The sequence below is a fragment of the Oncorhynchus tshawytscha genome, linkage group LG05 (assembly GCF_018296145.1).
Source record: "Oncorhynchus tshawytscha isolate Ot180627B linkage group LG05, Otsh_v2.0, whole genome shotgun sequence".
Taxonomy (NCBI): domain Eukaryota; kingdom Metazoa; phylum Chordata; class Actinopteri; order Salmoniformes; family Salmonidae; genus Oncorhynchus; species Oncorhynchus tshawytscha.
Genome location: NC_056433.1, coordinates 51,645,584 through 51,667,158, shown reverse-complemented (window position 1 = coordinate 51,667,158; position 21,575 = coordinate 51,645,584). Strand labels below are relative to the sequence as shown.

General features: G+C 42.1%; 1 protein-coding gene across 1 annotated transcript; it reads left to right on the top strand.

The window, feature by feature from the left end:
* The first annotated feature begins 829 nt into the window (after nt 1-829).
* Nucleotides 830-20,938, top strand: cers4a (ceramide synthase 4a). The gene is made up of 11 exons (XM_024422732.2): nt 830-986; nt 8,947-9,117; nt 12,425-12,542; nt 15,290-15,408; nt 15,527-15,584; nt 15,703-15,753; nt 17,136-17,228; nt 17,923-18,051; nt 19,120-19,226; nt 19,549-19,705; nt 20,168-20,938. The coding sequence occupies exons 2-11, from the start codon at nt 8,948-8,950 to the stop codon at nt 20,360-20,362; spliced, it is 1,197 nt and encodes a 398-aa protein (XP_024278500.1). The 5' UTR covers nt 830-986; nt 8,947; the 3' UTR covers nt 20,363-20,938.
* Nucleotides 20,939-21,575: the final 637 nt, after the last annotated feature.

The window sequence follows — 21,575 nt, the reverse complement described above, 5'->3', positions numbered from 1 at the left end:
TCAGGCCAGGGTGTGACATGGGGTTATTTTGTGTTGTGTTGTGGTATTGGGGGTTTTAGTAGGTATTGGGATTGTGGCTGAGTAGGGGTGTCTAGCATAGTCTATGGCTGCCTGAGGTTCTCAATCAGAGTCAGGTGATTCTCGTTGTCTCTGATTGGGAACCATATTTAGGTAGCCTGGGTTTCACTGTGTGTTGGTGGGTGATTGTTCCTGTCTTAGTGTTTTGTGTTTGCACCAGATAGGGCTGTTTCGGTTTTCATTATTTCATTTCGTTAGTTTTGTAGTTTCTGTATGTATAGGTTTTCCTTCATTAAAATATATCATGAATCATCATCACGCTGCATTTTGGTCTGATCCTTGTTCTACCTCTTCGTCAGAGGAGGAGATAGAAGAGAGCCGTTACACATTGTAGTCCTAAAAAAACGGAAATTATTTACCTCTGGTTCGTTCAGCCATTCCTATGGGCAAAATTAATGGGGAAAGAATACGGTTTTGGAATAAACGCCGAAAATAAGTTTAACACAGGCTTATGACATGTTATAAAAAATATATATAAAATAATATCAGTCAGTTAACATGACCTTCATGAATTATGAATCATTTTTTATTATTACATGATTACTTCAGAAATCACAAAAAGTGACGTTAACTGATGAAGATTATCTCATAGAACAAAACATAGGTGCTCTTCTATTTTCGACGTTTATCCAAAAACCCTACAACGAACCATGGCGGAGTTAGTGCCTACAAATAGACGCCATTACTATTGCTCTCTATTGCCTAGATGGGAAAAACGGGGAAAGCGCCATATTTACCGCCTTATGTTCAGCGTGTTGATGTGAGCGGTGCTTTTCCCTGTGTTCGGTTTGAAGGATACGTGGCGCGCGCCCGCCACAAACAGAGGCAGGTTGCGTCAATCGGCTCCTGCTTGCCGGATAACCGCTGTGACAACACTGCTCCCTATCCCATTATTCGAGAGTGGACAGGTAATCTCAATGTTGTTGTTAATTTAAATCAATTTCAGTAACACCGAACGTTTTCCATAATGCCTTTTTGCGAATGGATGTTGTAGGCTACCCAATAGATTGCTATTGTTGAACTATTATCTATTTGTTGTAGGTTATTGAGACAGGTTTGTTGAAGATTGCGGGGCTGAACCTATGGGCTATACATCGTTTTATTATGTAATCGATTTAAGGCGTATCCTGCGCTTACTTTCAATTTGACTGAAACCGTTGCTTTCTTTGACTGGGCCTTGTTTTGGTCTCTTTCTCAGACAGTAGGCTACATTAGGAGCGATTGATCAATTAATCAAAGGGCCACGCCAAATGTTTAATTTAGTAATTGAGTCGTTATGGTAGGAGAATGCATTGGTATTCATCACCACGCTGATAAATGCAGAGAAATTAGCTGAATAAGGCATATTAAGGCAAGTGATCTCCAATCGCGCAAGGTTGATGGAGGGATGTGCGCACTCATGAATACTGGAACTGTTTGCATTGCTGTTCAGTGAGGGGAGGTCCATATCCACACAACAACAACTATATCAGCTTGATCAATCAAAATCAAATCAGTTTATCGGTCAGCTAAATGCTTATTTTATTAGCTCCTAACAATGCAGTAAAACAATGAAAAGGGGGGGGATACAAGAAATCAAGAACCACGGGACGAATATGATTAACAACCCAAATAGCGCTGAAGCAGGAATCAAATGCAATCTTTAAGTATGTGTAATAAGCGGGATATTAATCGTGGTCTCCCACGGGGAGCAAGTTCCAATATGACCATGAGACCAAGAGGAAATTCCCAGATCAGGCAGACACTGGTTTTGAAGTTTGCAGGTGGGGCTGGCCACCTCATCACTTGACAAGACTCATGTCCGCTACATAGAGCCCCACAGTGGAGGTATCATAATACCCATAAAACATAATGGTCAAACCAGGAAATGGTTCCAAACGTTTTTTCCACCATTAATTTTTCATATAGGGGATTTTAGAAACACTTAAAATAAGGGCTAGGTTTCGTTTAGGCTTACCCTGGCATGATGTTTTAATAACCATGTTAATATTTCTCGGACAAGGTGATGACTAATATTAAGGTAGTATTGAGGTATTGCTCGCCTGAGGTAGAGTACCTCATGATAATCTGTAGACCACACGATCTACCGAGAGTTCTCATCTATATTTTTGTAGCCGTCTATTTACTACTACAAACCGATGCTGGCACTAAGGCCGCACTCAATGAACTGGAGAAGTCCATGAGCAAACAAGGAAAGAAGCGCCGCTCCTAGTGGCAGCGGACTTTAATGCAGGCAAACTTAAATCTGTTTTACCTCATTTCTACCATCATGTCACATGTGCAACCAGAGGAAAAACAACTCTAGACCACCTTTACTCCACACACAGAGACGCGTACAAAGCTCTCCCTCGCCCTCCATTTGGAAAATCTGACCATAATTATATCCTCCTGATTCCTGCTTATGAGCAAAAACTAAAGCAGAAAGTACCAGTGACTCGCTCAATACGGACCTGGTCAGATGACGTGGATGCTACGCGACTGTTTTGCTAGCACAGCCTGGAATATGTTCCGGTATTCATCCAATGGCATTGAGGAGTATACCACCTCAGTCACCGGCTTCATCAATAAGTGCATCGATGACGTTGTCCCCACAGTGACCGTACGTACATATCCTAACCAGAAGCCATGGATTACAGGCAACATCCTCACTGAGATAAAGGCTATAGCTGCTGCTTTCAAGGAGTGGGACACTAATCTGGACCCTTATAAGAAATCCCATTATACTCTGACACTAACCATCAAACAGGCGGTTTGACCGTCAATACAGGATTAAGATTGAATCCTACTACACTGACGCTCATCGGATGTGGCAGGGCTTGCAAACTATTACAGACGACAAAGGGAAATCCAGCCGCGAGCTGCCCAGTGACGCGAGCCTACCAGACAAGCTAAATGCTTTTTATGCTCGCTTCGAGGCAAGCAACGCTGAAGCATGCATGAGAGCTGTTCTAGACAACTGTGTGATCACGCTCTCCATAGCCGATGTGAGCAAGACCTTTAAACAGGTCAACATTCACAAGGCCGCGGGACCAGATGGATTACCAGGACGTGTACTCAGAGCATGCGTGGACCAACTGTCAGGTGTCTTTACTGACATTTTCCACCTCTTGCGTCTTCACTACATTTTCAACCTCTCGAGTCTCTAATATCTACATGTTTCAAGCAGACCACCATAGTCCTTGTGCCCAAGAAAGTGATGGTAACCTGCCTACCTACCATAGCACTCACATCAGTAGCTATGAAGTGCTTGAAAGGCTGGTCATGGCTCACATCAACACCATCCTTACGGAAACCCACTCCAATGTGCATGCCCCCCCAGCAGGTCCACAGATGACGCAATCTCAATTGCACTCCACACTACTCTTTCCCATCTGGACAAAAGGAACACCTATGTGAGAATGCTGTTCATTGATTACTGCTTTCAAATAGATTATAGATTTCAGCATTGAACACCATAGTGCCCACAAAGCTCATCACTAAGCTCAGGACCCTGGGACTAAACACCTCCCTCTTCAACTAGATCTTGGACTTCCTGAAGGACCGCCACCAGGTGGTAAGGGTAGGCAACAACACATCTGCCACGCTGATCCTCAACACGGGGACCTTCAGGGGTATGTACTTAGTCCCCTCCTGTACTCCCCGTTCAGCCACGACTGCATGGTCAAGCACGACTTCAAGACCATCATTAAGTTTGATGATGACACAACGGTGGTAGGTCTGAACACCGACAACGACGAGACAGCCTATAGGGAGGAGATCAGAGATCTGGCAGTGTGGTGTCAGGACAACAACCTCTCCCTCAACGTGAGCAAGACAAAGGAGCTGATCGTGGACTACAGGAAAAGGATTGCCAAACACACCCTCATTCACATCGGTGGGGTTGTAGTGGAATGGGTCGAGCGTTTCAAGTTCCTTGGTGTCCACATCACCAACAAACTATCACGGTCCAAACACACCAAAAAAGTTGTGATGAACGCACGACAATGCCTTTTCCCACTCAGGAGACTGATAAGATTTGTCATGGGTCACAAGATCCTCAAAAAGTTCTACAGCTGCACCATCGAGAGTATCCTGACCAGTTGCATCACTGCCTGGTATGACAACTGCTCGACATCTGACGTAAGGCGCTACAGAGGGTAGTGCATACACCCCAGTACATCACTGGGGCCAAGCTTTCTGCCATCCAGGACCTATATACTAGGCGGTGTCAGAAGAAGGCCCAAAAACTTGTCAAAGACTAGTCACCCAAGTCATAGACTGTACTCTCTGCTATTACACGGCAAGCAGTACCGGAGCGCCAAGTCTAGGCCCAAAAGGCTCCTTAACGGCTTCTATTCCCAAGCCATAAGACTACTGAACAATTAACCAAATGGCCACCCGGACTATTTTCATTGACCCCACCCCCATCCATTGTTTTTACACTGCTGCTACTCGCCGTTTATTATCTATGCATTATCACTTTACCCCTAGCTACGTGTACAAATGACGTCGACTGACTTGTACCCCCGCACATTGACTTGGTACCAGTACCCCCTGCCTCATTATTGTGATTTTATTGTGTTACTTATTTTTAGTTTAGTTTATTTAGGAGATATTTTGTTAACTCTATTTACTTAAAACTTCATTGTTGTTTAAGGGCTTGTTGTATTCGGAGCATATGACCAGTAACATTTGATTTGATCTCTGTCTTAGACTGTTAGACCAAGAGGAAATTCCCTTATAGGTCGTGGTGGGCTACCTCATCACTTGACCATGACTGACTCATGTCCGCTACATATGTACAACGGAATAATTTACACAAGATCAGCTAAGAATGATATATATGTACAGCAATAGATACAGTATATTAGATTGAACTATGTCAAGAATCCAGTGTATAAATAAATGTCTGGTATATATAAACAGTCTAACTAAAATAAAATGTATAGTAGTAGAAATATTATGATGAGCTATATCGGCGATACAGTATTTAAATACACAGTGTGAAACAGGAAATGACCATGGTTCAATTTCTCTATAGCAGTGGTGAAAATCTTTTTCTGAATCAAGATCACTTTCTATGTCAAAAGCCGAAATATATTTTAAAAAACATGACTTAAAAAACATAAGCCTATGCAACATTAAACAATTAAAAACAGTTCTGTAGCATTGAGGTTTGTGCAGTAGGCCAGTGAATCCCAACCTTTTTTGGTTACTGCACCACCAAGTACATTTAGCTCTGCCCAGAGTACCCGTGAAGTACCCCTCTCATGTGCATTTTACCATTAAGCCCAGTGGTGCAACTTTCACTGGGGACGAGGGGCACGTCCCCCCCACATTCTGAAATTGCATTTCTGTCCGCCCCCAGTTTTATAATTGGACAAGGCAACGGTGTACTTTAGGACCATCCGGATGCCTTCGAGCAGTCGAGTAGGCTGTTTTGAGTGTTTATCCGTGTTTATCCAAAATACTGCAGTAGGCTATAAGCCCAATACATTATCACTGCATATTGGCTACGCTTGAATTGCCCTGTCAATGTTGTTCTTAGACCATTTTGAAATAATAATTTTTTTACTGGACTGATGGCCTTCATCTGGTCAGTCTGAGGGGAAGGAGGGAGAAGCAATGAGGCTGCCTCTCACCTGACTCACAGTCCCTCCTCTCCCCCTCCCTACGCTGAAAAAAGGGTACTCAGTCTTCCAGCTGATGCTGAAACTATGACCAGAGAAAGTGAAATATTCCTCAATATTAAAAAAGGGTAGCAAATAATAACAACGCAAGCTTATCTAAATGCACATTTTATGGCTTTTAAAAATGTTGAACAAAGTGTTGACTGTGCTGAATAACAACTTAAACATGAACTTATTCATAAAAACAGCGGGTATTTGCTGTATTCGTTGAGTCTCTCTCTAGTCATGGTTTTAAAAGTTTTGGAATCTCGCATTATCAACTTTGCTGTGTGTTCGAGGCATCTTTTTATAGTCTATGGCGCAAGGAAACTATGCAGGCAAAGTGATTTGAGTTATCTGATTGGCCAACGGTAAGCCTATAGGTGCACTTGAAAAATCCAGAAAATCACATTGTAGGATTTTTAATGAATTTATTTGCAAATTATGGTGGAAAATAAGTATTTGGTCAATAACAAAAGTTTATCTCAATACTTTGTTATATACAGTGCCTTGCGAAAGTATTCGGCCCCCTTGAACTTTGCGACCTTTTGCCACATTTCAGGCTTCAAACATAAAGATATAAAACTGTATTTTTTTGTGAAGAATCAACAACAAGTGGGACACAATCATGAAGTGGAACGACATTTATTGGATATTTCAAACTTTTTTAACAAATCAAAAACTGAAAAATTGGGCGTGCAAAATTATTCAGCCCCTTTACTTTCAGTGCAGCAAACTCTCTCCAGAAGTTCAGTGAGGATCTCTGAATGATCCAATGTTGACCTAAATGACTAATGATGATAAATACAATCCACCTGTGTGTAATCAAGTCTCCGTATAAATGCACCTGCACTGTGATAGTCTCAGAGGTCCGTTAAAAGCGCAGAGAGCATCATGAAGAACAAGGAACACACCAGGCAGGTCCGAGATACTGTTGTGAAGAAGTTTAAAGCCGGATTTGGATACAAAAAGATTTCCCAAGCTTTAAACATCCCAAGGAGCACTGTGCAAGCGATAATATTGAAATGGAAGGAGTATCAGACCACTGCAAATCTACCAAGACCTGGCCGTCCCTCTAAACTTTCAGCTCATACAAGGAGAAGACTGATCAGAGATGCAGCCAAGAGGCCCATGATCACTCTGGATGAACTGCAGAGATCTACAGCTGAGGTGGGAGACTCTGTCCATAGGACAACAATCAGTCGTATATTGCACAAATCTGGCCTTTATGGAAGAGTGGCAAGAAGAAAGCCATTTCTTAAAGATATCCATAAAAAGTGTTGTTTAAAGTTTGCCACAAGCCACCTGGGAGACACACCAAACATGTGGAAGAAGGTGCTCTGGTCAGATGAAACCAAAATTGAACTTTTTGGCAACAATTCAAAACGTTATGTTTGGCGTAAAAGCAAAAGACGGAGATTTGTCTTCCAACAAGACAATGATCCAAAACATAAAGCAAAATCTACAATGGAATGGTTCAAAAATAAACATATCCAGGTGTTAGAATGGCCAAGTCAAAGTCCAGACCTGAATCCAATCGAGAATCTGTGGAAAGAACTGAAAACTGCTGTTCACAAATGCTCTCCATCCAACCTCACTGAGCTCGAGCTGTTTTGCAAGGAGGAATGGGAAACAATTTCAGTCTCTCGATGTGCAAAACTGATAGAGACATACCCCAAGCGACTTACAGCTGTAATCGCAGCAAAAGGTGGCGCTACAAAGTATTAACTTAAGGGGGCTGAATAATTTTGCACGCCCAATTTTTCAGTTTTTGATTTGTTAAAAAAGTTTGAAATATCCAATAAATGTCGTTCCACTTCATGATTGTGTCCCACTTGTTGTTGATTCTTCACAAAAAAATACAGTTTTATATCTTTATGTTTGAAGCCTGAAATGTGGCAAAAGGTCGCAAAGTTCAAGGGGGGCGAATACTTTCGCAAGGCACTGTACCCTTTGTTGGCAATGACAGAGGTCAAACGTTTTCTGTAAGTCTTCACAAGGTTTTCACATGCTGTTGCTGGTATTTTGGCCCATTCCTCCAAGCAGATCTCCTCTAGAGCAGTGATGTTTTGGGGCTGTTGCTGGGCAACACAGACTTTCAACTCCCTCCAACTCCCTCTGACCATATGACATTCTTCCAATCTTCTTCTGGATCATCCAAATGCTCTCTAGCAAACTTCAGGCAGGCCTGGACATGTACTGTCTTAAGCCGGGAGGGACACGGCTGACACTGCAGGATTTGCGTCCCTGGCGGCGTAGTGTGTTACTGATGGTAGGCTTTGTTACTTTGGTCCCAGCTCTCTGCAGGTCATTCACTAGGTCCCCCCGTGTGGTTCTGGGATTTTTGCTCACCGTTCTTGTGATCATTTTGACCACACGGGGTGAGATCTTGCGTGGAGCCCCAGATCGAGGGAGATTATCAGTGGTCTTGTATTTCTTCCATTTCCTAATAATTGCTCCCACAGTTGATTTCTTCAAACCAAGCTGCTTACCTATTGCAGATTCAGTCTTCCCAGCCTGGTGCAGGTCTACAAATGTGTTTCTGGTGTCCTTTGACAGTTCTTTGGTCTTGGCCATAGTGGAGTTTGGAGTGTGACTGTTTAAGGTTGTGGACAGGTGTCTTTTATACTGATAACAAGTTCAAACAGGTGCCATTAATACAGGTAACGAGTGGAGGACAGAGGAGCCTCTTAAATAAGAAGTTACAGGTCTGTGAGAGCCAGACTTCTTGCTTGTTTGTAGGTGACCAAATACTTATTTTTCACCATAATTTGCAAATAAATTAATAAAAAATCCTACAATGTGATTTTCTGGATTTTTTTTCTCATTTTGTCTGTCATAGTTGAAGTGTACCTATGAAAATTACAGGCCTCTCTCATCTTTTTAAATGGGAGAACTTGTACAATTGGTGGCTGACTAAATACTTTTTTGCCCCACTGTATGTGTAATTTTGTAATTTTGATTAATTATCCCTTGAAGCCGCACACACAGACTTAATGTTGGCTCTAATTATGATTCTGTCTGTGAAGTGTGAATCTAGGACACATACCATCAGCTCTCTTTAGCTTGTCATATTTCATTTGGAGCTTCCCAGTCACTGTCTTCTCCATAAATATGAATAACAGCAGCATCAATGTTTCAGCAGGCACAGACACTTCTGAGGATCGAGCTCTCAAACATTATCCTCTCCTTTCACCCTCCCCTCTCCTCTTCTCTGTAGGATGGAAGGACTGCTGGACCAATGGCTTTGGAAGGAGGAGTACTGGCTGCCGCCGGGGGTCACCTGGAAGGACATAGAGATCGAGGGGGACCGCTACCCTCTACCCCGGGACCTCTTCTACACCCTGCCGCTGGCTCTGGGCTTCATCGTCCTGCGCTACATCTTTGAGAGGTGAGGGGGTGCAGGGGTCCTCCCCCCTTTTTTAAAGGAACTCAGTCCGGCTTTCAACTTATTCTTAAAATATTTAATAGAAGAATGCACAAGGTGTCATTTCTAAATTGGGTCGTGCATCATCAGTTTTCCTCTTGTCGTGTTCGTCATTTCATACCTTAGAGAGAGCTATTTATAACTTGTCAGAAATGTGTTCATTCAAATATCACATGAATACACGTTAGAAATGTCTAAACTTATGCAAGAAAATGAGCATTAACTGCAAAAGTTTGGGAACCCCTGTCTTATTGGATAGTACATCCCCGTTTTGTCCCGTTAACTTTGTGTTTAGTGACTATGACCCTGTCTGCTGTCGGCTTTTGCCCTTTGGAAGTATTCCAAGTCGACTACGTGCCTGATGAGTAGTCCGTTTTTGCTGGGGCTGTAAAATGTCTTTCTGTTAGGTTCACATTGAGTCAGCCTGTGGCAGAAGGCTGATGGTGTGTCTGTCTGTCAGGCCGATGGACAGTAGATAGACATGGGTTGGGTTACAGCAGACGCTGAGGATGATATGCACTCAATGGTTTCCCAGAAGCCGCTGGATATCAAAAATAGGATTCTTCCTCATCTTAACTTGTAATTTATTCAGGGGAGCCCAATTGAGACCAGGGTTTCCTTTTCAATGGTGCCCTGAAAACAAACCGTTCCCAAATCAACATATTAATTCAATTAAACAGCAAAACAAAGAAACTACAAGATATAAGAGACACTACATTTCAACAACACAAATAAATTATTACAATCAACCAAAACACTTGCAAACTTCAGTGAATTCATTCCTCATCAGCATTCTAAACTGGCCTATTGCCACCAGGGATTCAAGATGTAATGAGAATGGTAAATTATTCCAAACTCAAGGCTGGTTTACCTACTGTAGGTTGGTAGAGACACGAGGGACCTCAAGAGTTAACCAACACTGTGAGTGGGTTTGGTGCCTCGTATAATTATACTTTAACAGAGAAGTGAGATATTTTGGAAGCTTGTAGAGCTTTGTAAACAAAAAGGAAGAAATTAAGGAATTTAGAGCGGTCTAGTCGACCTTCTGATAAAGGATGCGGTGATGAGTATTAAACCTCTCACCTCTAATAAAGCGAATCCACAGTACTTACGATAGAATTCTGTAGTAAACTGTAGTATATTGTCGAATACTATACTCCACACTGTAGTAATCCTCAATCATGTGTAGTACTTAGTATAGAATGTTGTAGTATACTATAATAAATACTACAGTATTATCCACCAAAAAAGCACTATCCCCCCCAACACACACACACACACACACAAAGATTCCATTGGTTGTATACTTATGTTTGTCAGAATGATATCCCCCCCCAAAAAAGGTTTGTGTGTTTTAAATTGGGGCGGGTTTTGTTATCAGTTCATTTAAATGTAGCTCAGTACAAATATCTTTCAGTTTCTCTGATACTGGCATCAACTGATCTGATCTGATACTGATCTCACCAAGTTAAGATCACCCAATATTAATAATTCAGATTTAGCATAGTTAGACAGCAAGTCAGACAATTTGCTAAGAGCAATTGGGAGCAAAACAGGAAAACACTGCACACAGAGATCTGTTTCCCAGGTGTGTTATAACAACATTATTATAACAACGTTTCAACGGTTTAGAAAACGGTTTCTAAAACCTGATGATGATCATAGGGTCGAAACATTGTTATAGTAAGGAGTTCTATAATAGGGCCAGGAGTTCTATAATAGGGCCAGGAGTTCTATAATAGGGCCAGGAGTTCTATAATAGGGCCAGGTGTTCTATAATAGGGCCAGGTGTTCTATAATAGGGCCAGGTGTTCTATAATAGGGCCAGGAGTTCTATAATAGGGCCAGGAGTTCTATAATAGGGCCAGGAGTTCTATAATAGGGCCAGGAGTTCTATAATAGGGCCAGGAGTTCTATAATAGGGCCAGGTGTTCTATAATAGGGCCAGGTGTTCCATGAGTTCTATAATCCTGACACAGATCCGTTGCAGTCAAATTTGCTAATAAACCCATGGGAGCATTCTAACAATGCGCAGGTGTTTTTCTTCTTGTCCTCATGGCATTTTTACATGGCACCTGTGGACATTAGATGTAGATGTTTGTACTGTACACTACATTAGAGCTGGAAGCCATGTAGAGGCAGAAGCCAGAAATGTAAAGTGGAGGGCTCAAGCATGGAGACAGGAAGAACAGAAGTCTGATGGAGCGATCGATAGGAGACTCATTTTTTGCATGTTTTTTCCTTATCAGTTATTTCCTCATGTTTTTTTGGTGTACTGTACTGTACCTGGGCAGGGCTGAGCTGTGTGTCAGTCACAACACACACACGTGCAGGCATACGTGTTTCACAAGGTGAGGTGAGATACGCAGGGCCAGGGCAGGGAGGGGTTTGTTTACATGCGAGTAGTAGTCGTCAGTGGGGACTTCATTACCAGCAGGTGTTTCCTTTGGGGCTCCTGTAACTGGAAAGCCCTGGAGTCTCCGAGCTAAATTACTCTGAACTTCCATCACTTCTAATCTCCCTGCCTGCCCACTTACCTATGATTATCTCTCAGGTAGAGGTGCACACACTTATACTGTACACACATACTGTAGAAATACACACACAGGTGCGCACACACGCACGCACACGCACGCACGCACACACACACACACACACACACACACACACACACACACACACACACACACACACATACTCTTACCTGTACCCTTTCCCACCCATGCGTATACACACAAGCACATGCACACCCTCTCACTCAGACACACAAACATAGATCTAGTGTCCCTGGAGGTGTCGTATCAATTAAGCACAAAGGTTGTCTGGCCCAATGTGACACTAAGTGTATGGGAATGGAACAGGCTCCAGCGGTTGTCAGTTCATTTGTTATGTTATGTTGAAGACTGACATGGAGTGACATGAGGAGCTCTCGTGTTCTTGCTCTTTGTTGTTGAGGAGATAATGGTTATGCCTTAAGTGATATTCTATTCCAGGAATTTTTCTTAACCACCTGACTGTTTCTCACCCCACCTGACGTATTCAATGAAAACTCTGGGGCCTGTTATAGGCTATAATATTACTAGGGCCTGGAGTTTTTTGTAGTACGCAAAACACCCGGTCTTAAGCTATTCACCAACAGTGCACTTCCTTTGACCAAAATACTGCAGCTTTGGTCAAAAGCAGTGTGACATATGGAAAATAGGGTGTAACTGACATTTGCCTTTGCATTGAACTACTGCAGAACTCTATTTTCTGTCTGTCTTCTCTACAGGGTCATAGCCATGCCACTAAGCAGACAGCTGGGGGTGAGAGACAGGGTGCGGGTGAGAGCCCTGCCTGTCCCAAAGCTGGAGACATTTTACAAACAGAACAAACAGCAACCCTCACAGGTCAGTTGTAAATCTCCTTCATCCATCTCTGTCACTCTTTTAGTGGGATATGGAATATTCCTTTATAGAATTGTAGAAACATATATGATTGATTCTGAAATTGACAAGCATGTTTAGCAGAGATCTTATACAAGCCTCTACATATAGCATTACAGATATTGCAGCTAGTACTCATGAGATAAGATGAGAGATGAGATACAATTTCTCCCCTGGAGAATCTATATTGCTTTATTAGTATAGCCCTCAAGTAGATTTATAAACTGGGTGGTTTGAGCCCTGAATGCTGATTGGCTGAAAGCCGTGGTATATCAGACTGTATACCATGTGTATGACAAAACATGTATTTTTACTACTCTAATTACATTGGTAAACAGTTTAGAAATAGAAACTCTATTGCTTCATGAGTATAGCCCTCAAGTAGAATTAGAGCACTGGTTGAGTTGTAATTATGTGGTTTACTGGGTGAATGGTGATCAGGTTGAAGTTAAAGTAGTTTCTGCTATAATAGCATAATGAACCGTTATGTGGAACTCGTTTAGGGGTGTCAGGTTAGGGTTGGGTTTAGGGTCTACTATTGTGGGTTGTAGTACACCAGGAAATGATAAGATAGTTGTTTATTAGCCAGGTATATTTGGTGGAATAGGATAAATAGTAGAGTACATCCTTGGGTAAAACCCTATCCCTTCCTTGTCAGTCAGGTAGGTGCAGGTAATATTTTATGGCTTGGCTCTGTTCACATGGAAATGTTCCACCCTTTTTACTCGTTAGGAGTAACAAGGCAGAATTTGCAAATGTTAACGTGCTGGACTGTACATCTGCTGAGGCATGTGTCTCCTCGTTTACATGTACAAATCTCTGATAGTAGAAATACCATAGTATATGGATATGCACAAATCCTATTCTCTCTGTGCATTTAGACATTGTCTTCTGTCTGAAACAGCTCCTGTTGTTGGTGACGTATTACCTGGCTGTCAGTCTCTGTGTTAGAACTTCTTCCTGCCTCATTTGTAAACCTCACATTTTCATGAAGCGCACGGGCTCCCTATAGACGTTCCCTGGATGTTCCATGAAGGTTAATGCTCTCAACATATACAATCACCAGGACTGCACTAGCCACACCCATATTGTGTAACCACCTCAGTGGTATGTCACAATGATCAAATCAAAACAAGTCAGTTCCAAACAAGGTTTAGGTGAGCAGTTTGTCCTTCCCTGTGTTCTGCCGTTACTCAGGAGTGACATACTCCTACTAATACTAGGAGCCCTCTAGAGTAATTAGGTATCTCCCCACACAAGAACCATTCTACAGTACAGTAGAAGTATGAGCCTAAGGTAGTGTAAAGTGCCACCCACATGAAAAAATGCTATACTATAAATACTGTAATATTCACTCGTGTTTTTGCTGACTTTACTGTAGTATTCACTGTAGTAGTTTTGCAGACTAGTGTGGAAGTGTGTTTACTGTAGTATATGGTAGTATTTACAGTGAACTATAGTATAAATACTGTACTAAAAAGGAAACTGTAGTATATACTTTAGTAATCCATGTAGGGTTTGTGCAAACTGTAGTATACTGTAATATTTACTGTAGGGTTTTTGCAGACATTACTGTAGTATTTACTAGAGTTTTGTAAATTTGTATTATCTTTGACATAGAAATGGAGGCTTTCTCTTTCAGGAAACCTACTGGAGAAATACTAAAGACCACATTTTGCATAACCTGTAGGACTGGGATCTAAACCAATAGTTCAGCGCTTCTGTGCTTTTCTATGACCTGTAGGGAACACAATATGGTCTATACTTGGCATGTAGATTTCTCACTTATGGGTGGCACAAAATGTGGTATGGGGAATGGGCAGGGTATATGCAAATGAAATACTGTAGTATTTACTATAGTACAAAAAAGTGTAGTGTTTTTGCAGACTAGTGTTTTTGCGGACATTACTGACAGTGCAGTGTTTTTTTTCAGATAATACTGTAGTATTTACTGTTGTATTCTATAGTATACTACACCATTCTATAGTAAGCACTACACATGATTGAGGGATACTAGCGAAAGAGGAAAGGGGATACCTAGACAGTTGCACAACTGAATTTATTCAACCGAAATGTGTCTTCCTCATTTAACCCCAATCAGAGAGGTGCGGGGTGCTGCCTTAATCGACATCCACGTCATTGGCACCCAGGGATCAGTTGTTGTTAGGGGTTAACTGCCTTGCTCAACTGCAAAACGGCAGATTTTTGCATCTTGCCAGCTCAGGGATTTGAACCAGGGACTTTCCGGTTACTGGCCCAATGCTGCTAAGCTACCTGCTGCAACTGCTAAGCTACCTGCTGCCCCCACAGTGTGTAGTATAGTATTCTACAATATGCTACAGTTTACTATAGAATTTCATAGTAAGTACTGTGGTATTCTATATTAAACTGCAGTATTTTTAATGTGGGCAGGGAGGAGAGGAGGGTAGAGGGTATAGCTTGCACAGAGCAGGGATCAGGGGAAAGCAAATGGAGGGATTTAACATATTTGTCATTTTAAAAATCTTCCTTTTTTTACATACAAAAAAATATTGGAATTCTGCTCTAATGAAGCTGTGATAAAACACCTATTGAGATCATTTAAGGTGCTGAAGAAGGTAATGGATTATTTCCCTGACAAATCTGTATATGAAAGATATGCTGAGGGTCTTCTTGGGAAAGGAACAGCGGAGCTTCTCTCTCTGAGGTGATTTGGTCCTGTCTGTGTTCAGAGTGAGGTCCTGGGCCTGGGGAAGCATTGTGGTCTCAGTCAGCGCCAGATAGAAACGTGGTTCCGCCAACGCCGCAACCAAGACAGGCCGAGCAACACCAAGAAGTTTTGTGAAGCCTCGTGAGTCAGCTCTCATTCAGAGTTCTATGTATTCGTGCGATCTATTTCATTTCAATGTATAGTTCATAGAAAGCATATTAAGTTATCTTATGACAAATATTTTGTTTTGTTTTTGCAGTTGGAGGTTCGTTTTCTACCTCATTGCATTTGTAGCAGCGCTTGCCTCCCTGATTGATGTGAGTATATTAAGCACATTCACTTTGGCTACCTTTACCCTCAACAGTGCTACTGCTTCTTGTATTACTACTATGAGGACCTCACTGTGACTATTTGTTCTGTCCCTCTATCCCTCAGACCCCCTGGTTCTGGGACCACAGAGAGTGCTGGCAAGGCTACCCCAAACAAGTGAGTAGAACAGTTCACTTTAACTTTCAGTTGACCAGTGGTTTCCTAAACATGTTTGTTCTGTCACTCATCAAAAGCCTATGGAATTGTCCTGTCACCCACTAAGTAAATACATCCAATGTTTCTAGTGACAACCCAATCTACTGTATAGCCACAATAAGCCGCATCCCACACCATTGAGTCTCGAGTCCCAACACACAATTTGGGAATCTGGAAAACACGGCTTTGGACAATCTCAGGAAACGTTCTCTTTCTGCTGTGCTGCACCGTTATTGACAGCTATGTCTGGAGGAATTGAACAACGCCCCTCCAGATAACAGTTATGACATTCCTACAGGAGACTTAACCCCTCCTCCTCCTTCTGTAGAAGGGGATGACCTGAAACAGAAAACACTACAAGTACAAATGACACAGCATCTCTTTCCACACTTAAACCTCTGATGGCACTGTAACTCCCTAATGTTGTAGACCTTCCCTTTGTTGAAGCCAGGCTGTGTTCTGTGCCTTGCAGGGAGGGAGGGAGGGATGTCTAGGGGTTAAATGGCTCAGTAAACTTCCCTCTATTGTCTATGGAGCCTTGGAGAGTACCGTTTGGTGGTGGGTGTTTGGGTCACTTCACGGCCATTTTGATGTATCACCCCTTTCTATACATGTACACACCCGCTCTGATTTTAATGTTAAACTTTGACTGTGGAAGCGTGGGGGATCGCTTGCTAAAGCGTGGGGGATCACTTTAAAGCTTTGGTTGGGAATATGAGGGGGTTTAAACAAAGCAGCAATCAGCAATATACATTTTTGTCATTTAGCAGACAGTCTTATCCAGAGTGACTTACAGGAACAATTAGGGTTAAGTTCCTTGCTCAAAGGCACATAGACAGATTTGATTTTTTCCGGTTCTGTGATTCAAACCAGCGACCTTTCGGTTACTGGCCCGCCCCAGGGGTGCGTTGCTTCAAAGCCTGTGCTTCACTGTGTGTGGAATCCTGAGTTTCTCTATTTCGGTCAACGGTTACCCCCCAAACATGGCTGGAACGGAACAAATTGAATGGCATCAAACACCTGGAAACCATGTGTTGGATGTTTTTGCTACCATTCCAGTCATTCCATTCCAGCCATTACCGCTTAGCCAATTAAGATGCCACCAACCTCCTGTGTCATCTACGCTTTTGTGTGAGAACCTGACAGGTGAAAGCAAATCCCCCCCATGTAGACTTCCGTTCCCATAAAGCCTTCAACTAGACTTTTCTATCAGATCGGTGCAGATAAAGGTGAGGAGGAAATTTAAGGAAGTCACTTTAGACTATTGGGATGCACCCCCCGGAGTCATGCTCGGTCACCTTCAACCCCCCTGGTGTTTGTTTTGTTTCTGTCTCTCCCTGCAGCCTGTCGCTGAGGCTCACTACTGGTATTACATCACAGAGCTGGGTTTCTATTGGTCCCTGCTGCTCTGTGTCACTGTGGATGTGAAGCGGAAGGTATGTGTCACTCCTGTCTCCACACACACACACACTCCTGTCTCCATTCACAGTGACTCAGTCCAATCCACAGAACAGCAGCAGCTTTCACTGAAAAAAAATCATTACTTTCCCTTCCAGATTACAGTTAGTGTTCACAGCAGATTCCCAGCTTGTTTTACTGAAACGTTCATGTCATTTTTATAGTCATGTTTCCCTACAGGAACTGCCCACAGAGGTGGTTGATGTTTTCAAGGATAACTATGTATCTGGACGATGTCCAATGAGGTTTAGTAATTAGAAACAAGTCCAGCCCCTCAGGACCCAGATTACCTGTCCCCCCGTCTCCTCATCCTCTCCTGCTATTCCCTCCCCTCATGGGGACCAACCCCTCCTGGCCTGCTTTGGTCTGACTCAGCTCTCTGTCCATAATCTTAAAAACAGTCAACCTCTCTACTCTGAAACTCATCAGGAACACCCTGTAAAGATGAACTGCTATACAGATAACCAGCAGACGCAAGCAGGAAGGGTTCACAGATGTTGTCACGTATATCTGATTTGTACGGTTTTTAAGCAACTTTTTCTGTATTCTGCACCATTGATAAATCACTCCATACAGGAGAAAGATGACTGATTTACGGCACCAGAAGCGCAGAACTGCTGAAGCCCAGGTTATAGTAAATCCTCTACAGCTGTGTGGTTTGTGTGTTTTCAGGATTTCAAGGAACAGATCATCCACCACATCGCTACCATTTTGCTCATCGGTTTCTCGTACTGTGCCAATTATGTGCGCGTTGGCACACTGGTGATACTAGTCCATGATTCTTCAGACTTCCTCCTGGAGGTAGGAGCTCCGTCTCAGTTTTCAAGTCACACACAAATCATACAGACACAGGGAACTAAAGGGGGAATGATATCTCTAATCATAAATGCATGTGGTCAAGCTAATTTGCACTACCATTTTCCCACAGACTGTTTTGATGGGTTGTGTGGTTATTTAAGCAAGGTTCTTTGTTTACATGTAGGTCACTGTAAATTTGATTTGAACACAGGGATTGTTTATTAACATTACTTAATCTTATTATGACCGCGAATCACACGATTTTCTTCATTCAGATGTAGGATCTTAATTTGAGCCAGTTTGCTACAGCAGGAAAATGATCCTGCAGCAACAGGAAATGTGGATTATGATGTCGATTGTAATTAATATACTTTTTTTTGTAAATGTTGATACATTTGTCCATAGGGCAAATCAAGTCTGAAATTTCAAAGTAGAAATAACAAACTTTAGAAGCCTTTTTTTATAACTCAAATACACTACAAGTTTTCATTTCCAAATGAAGATCCTGCATCTGTAGGTTCATAGAGATAGAACACGTGATTATATTTAGCAATTTTATGTGGTAAAAGGAAAACATGTCTTGGGAGTGAACTTCTCTTTAACTCTCCCAAGAGACTTTCAGCTCTGAAATAGAACTCCTATTATCACATGTATTCCTAAAGATGTGTTTAAATGACCTCGGTAAAGCAGTGTAGTATTGCCCTGATGTTATCTCACAATAACCATTGTCTCCATCATCTTGGGCCTGATGAAACATGTATGGCTTGTCATGTCAGGATCCAGGCGTGACACAATGCTTCCTTTAGAAGCAGTCAATGGCATACAAGGGGTCAGAAGGGGGCATTGGTTGTCAGTGTGTGCTAGAGAAAACCACTCCATCAGAGAGTATGGACTGGGAGGTTATACAATATGTTGGAGAACACCATTACTGTATGCTATCATTTGTACAGCCATTGTGCTATATTGGTCAACCCAGCTGGTAACACATAATGACTGTATCGTTACAAGTGCCTCATGAGGGTCGTGAATAAGGCCAACTGTGATAGGAGTATTATTATATTTCACTTGCAGTCTGCCAAGATGTTCAACTACGCTGGCTGGAGGAAGACATGTGACACACTGTTTGTCATCTTCGCCCTGGTCTTCCTGCTAACGCGACTAGTGGTCTTCCCTGGCAGGTGAGACTGGAGGCTTTCTCACACAGTCATTTGACAATTTATTAGGAGTGCATTACAAAGGTCAATCGTAATCAAAGTAGTAATAAGATTACTTAGGGACTATCCTTTTCTGACAGTTTACACTTGTAACTCAAATGTAGGCCTACATGCAAATATTCCAATACATCTGATGTACGCACATCTCAAGTCAGAACATAGCACATAGTGTACTATAAATCAGTGAAGGGAATGTGTTCAGAAGTACCAATTAGAGAATGTTAAAAATGCAAGGCTTGATGTTGGATTCATTTCCAGTTTTCTATGCCCATTCTTGCCCCTTCAGAATAGTCCACTCCACCCTGGTTGTGTCCTTGGATTTCTTCCAGCCTTTCTTTGGCTACTACTTCTTCAATGCCCTGCTGTTGGTGCTGCAAGCTCTGCACATCTTCTGGGCCTGGCTGATCCTTCGCATGGTCTACAAGTTTGTCTTTATGGGCAAGGTCAGTAGACTAAAGTCATTATCCGCCTTACTTACTAGTGGTGATTTCATCGGATGCCATGACACGGTAGAATAATAGATCACATGCTCACTCGTATTATTTGTCAGAAGTAGTTGGGTGATGAATCATCTTAGGAAAGCCCACAATGAAATAAATGGACAGTGCACCATAAATATGCTTCAATGATTCATTTATTCTTTGAATAGACGCGTTTTCGTTCAACTGCGGCCAAAACACGTCCGTACAAAGAATACATTCATCGTTGAAGATGATTATGGTGCACTGTCCATTTCTTTCATTGTACACCTTGGAAGTATCACAGGGGACAGCCTTTAAGGCATAGTGTTTGTATGATTTATTGGCGTTATCAATACATTATCTGCTATACAATCTGGTTATGTTCCGTTTGTTGACTTCTTTTGCAGCCTTAAACGGTCACTTACATGTATCTTTCTGCTGTAGGTGGAGAAAGACGAGCGCAGCGATGAAGAAAGCGAGCCAGAGGAGGAAGAGGAGGCAGTGGAGGAAGAGGAGACTAGCTGGGAGCAAAGAAAGGGTGCACTCAATTCCAAGTTGGCTTCGCTTGCCAACAATTGTGTCCTGAACAACCTAACCAACCAGAGAAATATGAACAGCAGACTGCCCAAAGCCAGATAGTACCACTCTCTTTTCGCACTAGGTTAAACTTAGAACGTTTTCCTCTCCTTCCACAGTATATGCTGGTAAGATATAATTCATTTATATGGCTTACATATTCCATTTATGATTTCATGAATGGTTTCAGATAATACTTCTCTACGTTTGGAGTACATAACTGTTCACTGCACTGTCAAAATAATGGTCGGGTCAAACAAGAAGAACGCTGGTTTTACTTTAAGATGAAGTATGTTTTTCTAGATTTTATATTTAGAATTGATTTGTTTTTGTTTGGATTGTGTGTAAATAGTTAAAGACATTAACTCAAATCAAATCAAAGTTTATTGGTTGCGTACACCAATTAGCAGATGTTATGGCAGGTGCAGCGAAATGCCTGTGTTTCTAGCTGCAACAGTGCACTAATACCTAGCAATACAAAAAACAATACACACATAATCCAGAAAAAAATAAACATTTATTTATTTATTTTTTATTATGATCTGAATGAGCAATGTCAAAGACTGTTATATATATATATACAAACAGTATCAGTCAAAAGTTTGGACACACCTATTCAAGTTTTATTTGTGACTATTTGCTACATTGTAGAATAATAGTGAAGACATCAAAACTATGAAATAATACATATGGAATCATGTAATAACCCAAAAAATATATTTAAAACGTTAGATTCTTCAAACTAGCCACCCTTTGCCTTGATGACAGCTTTGAACACTCTTTGCATTCTCTCAACCAGCTTCATGAGGAATGCTTTTCCAACAGTCTTGAAGGACTTCCCACATATGCTGAGCACTTGTTGGCTGCTTTTCCTTCACTCTGCGGTCCAACTCATCCCAAACCATCTCAATTGGGTTGTGGTCGGGTGATCGTGGAGGCCAGGTCATCTGATGCAGCACTCCATCACTCTCCTTCTTGGTCAAATAGCCTGAAGGTGTATTTTAGGTTGAAAAACAAATGATAGTCTCACTAAGCGCAAACCAGATGGGATGATGTATTGCTGCAGAATGCTGTGGTAACCGTGCTGGTTAAGTGTGCCTTGAATTCCAAATAATTCACTGACAGTGTCACAAACAAAACACCCCCACACCATTACACCTCCTCCTCCTTGCATCATGGTGGGAACCATACATGCAGAGATCATCCGTTCACCTACTCTGCACCTCACAAAGACTAGGCGGTTGGAACCAAAAATCGCAAATTTGGACTCATCAGA

Excerpts from the sequence above, each read along its gene's own strand:
- cers4a (XM_024422732.2), top strand. The coding sequence starts at position 8,948 with ATGGAAGGACTGCTGGACCAATGGCTTTGGAAGGAGGAGTACTGGCTG. Across the intron at positions 9,118-12,424 it reads CTGCGCTACATCTTTGAGAG|GGTCATAGCCATGCCACTAA; the intron begins GTGAGGGGGTGC and ends TCTTCTCTACAG. Across the intron at positions 12,543-15,289 it reads ACAAACAGCAACCCTCACAG|AGTGAGGTCCTGGGCCTGGG; the intron begins GTCAGTTGTAAA and ends GTCTGTGTTCAG.